This window comes from Salvelinus namaycush, chromosome 5 (assembly GCF_016432855.1).
Source record: "Salvelinus namaycush isolate Seneca chromosome 5, SaNama_1.0, whole genome shotgun sequence".
Lineage (NCBI taxonomy): Eukaryota > Metazoa > Chordata > Actinopteri > Salmoniformes > Salmonidae > Salvelinus > Salvelinus namaycush.
The window spans coordinates 17,636,767-17,646,010 of record NC_052311.1 but is presented as its reverse complement, the minus strand read 5'-3'; the positions used below and the strand labels follow the sequence as shown (position 1 = coordinate 17,646,010).

Genomic DNA, 9,244 nt, shown 5'->3' with positions numbered 1-9,244 from the left:
AATTGTTGCCTTTATATTTTTGTTCAGTACAAAATTGAAAATAAAATAATAGGATAGAATGTATTATTTCCGGGAAGACAAACATTGCAATTATTTCGTGTCTGGTAATATTTTTTACCATTACTTGATTGGTAGCGTAATATCCCAATGTTTCAAATAGAGAACACAACCTCCTTTGTTCCTTGCTTACTGTACTGCCCCTTTAAAATAAGACATTTTAATCTAGGCGTGTTTCCTGCACCCATTGATTAGAAACGATTCAAACTCGCATCCCGTCTTGCGGGAAAGCAAAACCAACACACCTTATTTAGGCAACGATTATTTATGATATAGGCCTATTGTTTTTTATTTATTATTATGTCTTACTGAATAGACTAATATCAACATAAACCAAGCGATGACTGTCATGTGCACGCATGTATTATCAGTTTTATGGTTGTCACTCGGTCAAGGTCCACGCTCCTGATGCGAGTAGCAAGACTGGATTTATTTCCTTTGGGCAAAGATCTGACTCAAACAAATTCCGTTATTAAAGGGGATAATTTAGGATACTGATTACTGTTCTACTCTAGAATGGAAGCCCTCTGGCACTGGAAGGAGGTGGACGCACTGAAACGAGGAGAACTTTGATTGCCGAAAATATGGATAGATGCATGGATTTGTTCAAATGAATGACACGAACGACAAGTGCTTCACAATCATGTCATTTCAGACCAACTAACGTGGAGTGTTCATAGGAATACGCATATTTGTGAGCTGAATCGCCCGTTTAAAAGGTGAAGGGGAAAAAAACCATCTCACGGATATTTCCTGTCACAGGGAAATGTACTCTACCGTATAATTTTCGTTTTGAAAGTCAAGTAAATGTTGTAATTTACATGCAGTGGCCTATAAACATTATATGTCACTATAGTTTACTGAGTTGAACGAAAACTGTCAGTATGTCGGCGGTAATGATGACACGGAAAGTACGAAAATGGGAAAAGCTCCCAGGGAAAAACACTTTCTGCTGTGATGGACGCGTAATGATGGCCCGGCAGAAAGGCGTCTTCTATCTAACCTTATTTCTCATCGTTGGCACCTGCTCCCTGTTCTTCGCATTCGAGTAAGTATATCTGTTTATCCATTGTTTATTTGGGCGATGATTAAACAAGCAAGCAAGCTGTCAAAAATAATTCGGCCGTGTTTTCTCAATAAATTCTGAACAAATCAAAGTCCCATGACGTTTCCTTAGTGTAAAATGTTTTCTAGGATGAGGTACTTTTAGGGCCGCAAGTCCGATGAAACTAATAACCTGTAGTAGGCCTAAATATAGCCTTTATTTACCCTGTACCAAGCTATGAATTAAGTGATAAGGCATATAAAATATTGAAAAAAAAGAATTCCCCACAAAAATCGTTGGCTGAGTGGTATCAGACAGGAACCATTATTGATTAATATCTAGTCTTGCATATTTAAATATTTACTTCCCTTACTGTCCAGTGAAAGGGGCCCTTGCTCAACATTAAGCATTGCCTTTCAGAACATAATAATAAAACATCAACCTAGCTTTACAGCCTGGGCTCATAGACGACGTAACATAGTAAGTGTAAATCCGTAACACTCAAATTAGTATTATGTGTTTAGTAGGGCTACATATGACATAAGTTGATTGTGGTGGATGAAAATCTAGGTAACAAAGGTTGCGTGTTTGAATCTCATCATGGACAACTTCAGCATTTTAGCTAATTACCAATTTTTCAACTACTTGCTACTTTGCAACTACTTAGGGGAAGGGTTAGCTAACATGCTAACTGTAACCCTTTAACCTAACCTGCACCTGTATTGGACTTGGCAGGTGGAGCTAGCTGGCCAGGTGTTTTACAACTGAGGTTTCAGAGTGAAACCGTAGCCCCCCAGAAACAGACTGGCCAAAGAGCAGTTCGGGCAATGCCTTGTCAGTGTACCTGTCTAAATATTATTTAGTTTGTTGCAGAATTATCATGAATTAATAAACAAATGGGGGCCTCAATGAAAAGTGGTCCAGTGTGTCCAAAATGTTTCCCTCCATGAAATGTATTGCATGATATTCTAACAGCTGGAATCAAGTTTTACCAAGTAATTCTACTGGACAGGGACCGTCACTGCTAGGCTTCTTGGCCTAATGTAATCGTCCAGTGGACTGCTGAGGAGCTACAGCAGTGGCTGCAGACTGTAGCTCCCTGGGGCCTCTGGCCCTACAGTAAATGTGCAGCCCTTTCCATCTCTGTGTGCGCTCAATGGGAGTCTGGGTCGTGTTCATTAGGCACCAAATGTAAGAAAACGGACCGAAACAGGGAGGGGCTATATCTGGACTCGTCCAATCAATAACGCTCTATTTTATTTTACGTTATTGAAACGTTTTTGCCTAATGAACAGAACATGTTCTCTGAATCTCCACAGAGGGAACTGTTGTCCGCCCCGGGGCCGGAGTGGAGACTGATATTGCTGATCCCACTAGTTTAGCGCCTGAGGTTGGACCAGGCCCAAAAGTAACTAATGGCCAGATCGCCGTTAGCACACTACGTTCGCATTACAGTTGCCCCATAATTATCCCTCATGGGGAGGCCTGAATATTAACATAGAGATTGAGCTGGGGAACAGGGCCTGTAATTCAAAACTCTCCATTACGGAGCAATTTGAGCCGTATCAGATCTAGCCCCTTGACAGGCTAATGACAATTTGCTGAAGGAAGAGGCACAGTGGTTTTCATGCTTTTCATGAGTCATGTTTGAGAGAGTAGCTCACTACCACTAACCAACATCTAGTCACTCCTCCTCTATCGGAAACTGAAGTGATATCTGGGATCTTTCACTTCCACTATACTATATCTCAAAAAATATTAAATGTCCTAACACAGTGGTTCCCAAACTTTTTATAGTCCCGTACCCCTTCAAACATTTAACCTCCAGCTGCGTACCCCCTCTAGCACCAGGGTCAGCACACTCTCAAATGTTGTTTTTTGCCATCATTTGACACACCCACACACACTATACGATACATTTATTAAACCTAAGAATGAGTCTAAGTTTGTCACAACCCGGCTCGTGAGAAGGAGCTCTTATACGTAGGACCAGGGCGCAAATAATAATAATCAATAATTTTGCTCTTTATTTAACCATCTTACATATAAAACCTTATTTGTTCATTGAAAATTGTGAATAACTCACCACAGGTTAATGAAGGGTGTGCTTGAAAGGATACACATAACTCTGCAATGTTGGGTTGTATTGGAGAGAGTCTCAGTCTTAAATCATTTCCCCCACACAGTCTGTGCCTCTATTTAGTTTTCATGCTAGTGAGGGCCGAGAATCCACTCTCACATAGGTACGTGGTTGCAAAGGTCATCAGTGTCTTAACAGTGTGATTTACCAAGGCAGGATACTTTGAGTGCAGCCCAATCCAGAAATCTGGCAGTGGCTTCTGATTTAAATTCAATTTTCACAGAACCGCTTGTTGCAATTTCGATGAGGCTCTCTTGTTCAGATATCGGTAAGTGGACTGGCATGAAAGGGATAATGAATCCAGTTGTTTGTGTCATCTGTTATATCACATTTGACATTGTCTGTAAGCTTGAGTTCATTTGCACACAAAAAATCATACAATGATGGAAAGACCTGTGTGTTGTCCTTGTTAATGCAGACAGAGAAGAGCTCCAACTTCTTAATCATAGCCTCAATTTTGTCCCGCACATTGAATATAGTTGCGAAGAGTCCCTGTAATCCTAGATTCAGATCATTCAGGTGAGAAAAAGCATCACCCAGATAGGCCAGTTGTGTGAGAAACATCATGCAAGCGGTCAGACAAGTAAAAATTATGGTCAGTAAAGAACTTTAAGCTCGTCTCTACAATTTAAAAAAACGTGTCAATACTTTGCCCCTTGATAACCAGCGCAATTCTGTATGTTGTAAAAGCATTACAAGGTCGCTGTCCATATCATTGCATAATGAAGAAAATACACGAGTTCAGGGGCCTTACTTTAACAAAGAACTATTTTCACTGTCATGTCCAAAACGTCTTTCAAGCTGTCAGGCATTCCCTTGGCAGCAAGAGACTCTTGGTGGATGCTGCAGTGTACCCAAGTGGCGTCGGGTGCAACTGTTTGCACTCGCGTTACCACTCCACTATGTCTCCCTGTCATGGCTTTTGCGCCATCAATACAAATACCAACACATCTTGACCACCAAAGACCATTTGATGTCACAAAATTGTCCTGTACTTTAAAAAATATCCTCTCATGTTGTCCTGGTTTGCAGAAGAGGATGTCTTCCTTAATTGACCCACCATAAAAGTAACGGACATATACCAGGAGCTGTGCCAGGCCCGCCACGTCTGTTGACTCATCTAGCTGTAACGCAAATAATTCACTGGCTTGTATGCGAAGCAGTAATTGTTTCAAAACATCTTCTGCCATGTCACTGATGTGTCGTGAAACAGTGTTGTTTGGTGAAGACATTGTCTGTATAGTTTTTTGGGCCTTTTCCCCCAGCATTGTCCCAGCCATATCAGCAGCAGTAGGAAGAATTAAGTCCTCCACAATAGTATGGGGCTTGCCTGGCCTAGCCTAGCCACTTGGTAGCTCACCATATAAGACGCTTCTAGCCCCTTATTAATGGTATCTGTTGCTTTTATAAATGTCTTACTACTCGAAAGTCGTCTTAAGTCTCGCTCAAAAAAACTCCCTTGGCTTATTTTTCAAAATGGCATTTTTGGTTTCTAAATTTCTGCGTAAGAGTGAATGTTTCATCGAGTTGTGAATGTTTCATCGAGTTGTGAATGTTTCATCAAGTTGTGAATGTTTCATCGAGTTGTGAAGGTCTCATCGAGTTGTGAGTTAGTACTTTTGCACAAACTCAGCAAACAAAGAAACGTCCCTTTTTCAGGACCCTGTCTTTCAAAGATAATTAGTAAAAATCCAAATAATTTCATAGATCTTCATTGTAAAGGGTTTAAACACTGTTTCCCATGCTTGTTCAATCAACCATAAACAATCAATGAACATGCACCTGTGGAACGGTTAAGACACTAACAGCTTACAGACGGTAGGCAATTAAGGTCACAGTTATGAAAACTTAGGACACTAAAGAGGCCTTTCTACTGACTCTGAAAAACACCAAAAGAAAGATGCCCAGGGTCCCTGCTCATCTGCGTAAACGTGCCTTAGGCATGCTGCAAGGAGGCATGAGGACTGCAGATGTGGCCAGGGAAATAAATTGCAATGTCCGTACTGTACAGGACTGTACAGGATGGCTTGTAGGCCTGTTGTCTTGTGAGGACCTGCCTTACGTCGGGCACAAACCCACAAACCCACCGTCGCTGGACCAGACAGGACTGGCAAAAAGTGCACTTCACTTATGAGTCGCGGTTTTGTCTCACCAGGGGTGATGGTCGGATTCGTGTTTATCGTCGAAGGAATGAGCGTTACACCAAGGCCTGTACTCTGGAGCAGGATGGATTTGGAGGTGGAGGGTATGTCATGGTCTGGGGTGGTGTCACAGCATCATCGGACTGAGATTGTTGTCATTGCAGGCAATCTCAACGCTGTGCGTTACAAGGAAGACATCCTCCTCCGTCATGTGGTACCCTTCCTGCAGGCTCATCCTGACATGTCCCTCCAGCATGACAATGCCACCAGCCATACTGCTCGTTCTGTGAGTGATTCCCTGCAAGACAGGAATGTCAGTGGTCTGCCATGGCCAGCGAAGAGCCCGGCTCTGTCCCATTGTGCTTGTCTGGGACCTGTTGGATCGGAGGGTGAGGGCTAGGGCCATTCCCACCAGAAATGTCCGGAAACTTGCAGGTGCCTTGGTGGAAGAGAGGGGTAACACCCACAGCAAGAACTGGCTAATCTGGTGCAGTCCATGAGGAGGAGATGCACTGCAGTACTTAATGCAGCTGGTGGCCACACCAGATACTGACTGTTACTTTTGATTTTGACCCCCCCCCTTTTTGTTCAGGGACACATTATTCAATTTCTGTTAGTCACATGTCTGTGGAACTTGTTCAGTTTGTCTGTTGTAGAATATTGTTATGTTCATACAAATATTTACACATGTAAATTTTCACAGTTGACAGTGAGAGGACATTTCTTTTTTTGCTGAGTTTTTAACACACTGTGGCTGAGGAAAGGCTCTACTCCCAATATAAGTGAACCCCAAATCAATGTATTTCTCATCATTCATATTTGCACCTCTTCGATGGTCCATGTCCCTGTCTGTTTTTCGGTGCTTTCCCGGGTAAGGGGGCAGTAGCTCTTTGGCTGCATCAGATTCACAACTGTCAGTGTCCATGCTAGCTGGGCTAAAAACAAATGTAGAATTACTGATGCTACCATTGGATGTGATCGTTGACGCGGAACAACTTGTTTCGTCAACAGGTGCAGGTGTACTGTTGGTAGTAGCAGTACTACCAGTAGAGATCGTATGTGTCTCTGTGGACGCGGGCCTTACTTTTATTTAACCATTTATCAATTTTCGAGCAAACGGAATGAGCAGCAGCTACGGTTTGGCTACATACGGACCGTTAGTGGAATTCCCGCTAGAAGGTAACGGTTGATGTAATTGGATGTTAATTATTTGACTAGGCTACTTGTATTTGACATTGTTATTTCGCTGAACACTAGATGGTTTTAATTTTATTTTTGGCAGTGAAACGTGGCTACTCAGGCGAGGGGGGTATAGCCCTGTTGGAAAATAAAAATGGATTGATTGAAAATGTGAAGGTGAGTCACATTTTTACTTGGTGTACCTGCTGAGGGGTACGCGCAATGGGAATACCTGTCCTAACACATTGATGTCTAAATCTTAAAATGCCCATGGATCATGGGCCAAACAAGTCAATCTGCACCTAAAAAGAGAGACATCTATATAGACAGGACTTCTCCAATTACCATGGATCTGGCCTTGTCCCATGAGCTCTTTGGACTCTATGTACAGTACCAGTCAAAAGTTTGGACACCTACTCATTCAAGGGGTTTTCTCTGTTTAAAAATATACATTTCTGACATTGTAGAATAGTGAAGACATCAAAACTATGAAATCACACCTACGGAATCATGTAGTAACCAAAAAAGTGTTCAACTATATTTGTTTATTTGAGATTCTTCAAAGTAGCCACCCTTTGCCTTGATTATAGCTTTGCACACTCTTGACATTCTCTCAACCAGCTTCATGAGGTAGTCACCTGGAATGCATTTAAATGAACAGGTGTGCCTTGTTAAAAGTAAATTTGTTGAATTTCTTTCCTTAATGCGTTTGAGCCAATCAGTTGTGCTGTGACAAGGTAGGGGTGGTATAAAGAAGATAGCCCTATTGGTAAATGACCAAGTCCATATTATGACAAGAACAGCTCAAATATGCAAACTGAAACGATAGTCCATTACTTTAAGACATGAAGGTCAGTCAATCTGGAACATTTCAAGAACTTCAAGAAGTTTCTTCAAGTGCAGTCGCAAAAACCATCAAGCACTATGACGAAACTAGCTCTCATGAGGACCGCCACAGGAAAGAAAGACCTAGAGTTACCTCTGCTGCAGAGGACATGTTCATTAGAGTTAACTGCACCTCAGATTGCAGCCCAAATAAATGCGTCATATAGTTCAAGTAGCAGACGCATCTCAACATCAACTGTTCAGAGGAGACTGCGTGAATCAGGCCTTCATGGTTGAATTGCTGCAAATAAACCACTACTAAAGGACACCAACGAGAAGAAGAGACTTGCTTGGGCCAAGAAACACGAGCAATGGACATTAGACCGGTGGAAATCTGTCCTTTTGATCTGATGAGTCCAAATTTGAGATTTTTGGTTCCAACCGCCATGTCTTTGTGAGACGCAGAGTAGGTGAACGGATGATCTCCGCATGTGTGGTTCCTACCGTGAAGCGTGGAGGAGGTGGTGTGATGGTGTGGGGATGCTTTGCTGGTGACACTGTTGGTGATTTATTTAGAATTCAAGGCACACTTAACCAGCATGGCTACCACAGCATTCTGCAGCGATATACACCATCCCATCTGGTTTGTGCTTAGTGGGACTATCATTTGTTTTTCAACAGGACAATGACCCAACACGAATCCAGACTGTAAAGTCTATTTAACCAAGGAGGAGAGTGATGGAGTGCTGCATCAGATGACCTGGCCTCCACAATCACCTGACCTCAACCCAATTGAGATGGTTTGGGATGAGTTGGACCGTAGTGTGAAGAAAAAGCAGTGAACACGTGCTCCGCATATGTGGGAACTCCTTCAAGACAGTTGGAAAAGCATTCCAGTTGAAGCTGGTTGAGATATTGCTAAGTGTGCAAAGCTGTCATCAAGGCAAAGAGTGGCTACTTTGAAGAATCTCAAATATAAAATACATTTTGATTTGTGTAACACTTTTTATTGCTTACTACACGATTCCATAAATAGTGTTATTTTATAGTTTTGATGTCTTCACTATTATTCTACTATGTAGAAAATAGTAAAAATAAAGAAAAACCCTTGAATGAGTAGTTGTCAACTTTTGACTGGTACTGTATGGACTGTATGGCATGACAATAGGAGTTGGCTACAGCACATGGAGTTATGGAATGAGGTTGCCATGGATCATCTATGGGACAGATTCTGCAGCTGGACACGGAGGGTCTGTGATTATCTGGTGACAGTTTGACATTCCTCATTTAGCAAGAATGTTACTAATATTACTGTAGACTAAACTACTAGTCTTATGTAAGGAAACAATGATGGAAACCACTTTTGATGGCTGTGCTTTCATGGTTTACACCAATAGGATACTGGTCGGTCAGGATAATCATCACTGGTGTAGCATCCTCTTTACACTGAATATATGTAGTCGTTTTCAGAGGGGAGACAGATCTAACCATGGGTTCGTTCTTTAGGCACCAAACTAAAGAAAACGGGCTGAATCTGAGTGCAACTGAGCGGTCCTATCTGACCTTGGCCAAGAACAAAGGCTCGTGTTCATTTTCTATTTTCGTTTGCACACTGTTTTGCTTTATGTACCCTAACAAACACAACCCAGTTCTGACAGCTCAAGGTCAACGACTTTACATTACTCTAGGAGATCCAGCTTAGTTATCCTCCCACTAATTATATTGATGTTTGTCTGTGAATATCCAACACACACATTTCTTCCTTGGGAATCAATTCACTGCATTAGGGCCAGGTTCCTTTCATGTTCGTTTTTGGAGTAAAAAGTAGCAACAGGGCATAGATTGTAGGACAGATAG

The 9,244-nt window shown here is 42.0% G+C and overlaps 1 protein-coding gene across 1 annotated transcript in view; it reads left to right on the top strand.

Moving 5' to 3' along the window:
• The first annotated feature begins 268 nt into the window (after nt 1-268).
• Nucleotides 269-9,244, top strand: part of LOC120048017 (palmitoyltransferase ZDHHC9-like) — a 49,542-nt gene continuing 40,566 nt past the window's right edge. Inside the window, exon 1 of the mRNA XM_038993685.1 lies at nt 269-1,105. Coding sequence (XP_038849613.1) covers nt 942-1,105 — 164 coding nt within the window. The 5' untranslated portion in view covers nt 269-941. The remainder of the gene's footprint in view (nt 1,106-9,244) is intronic.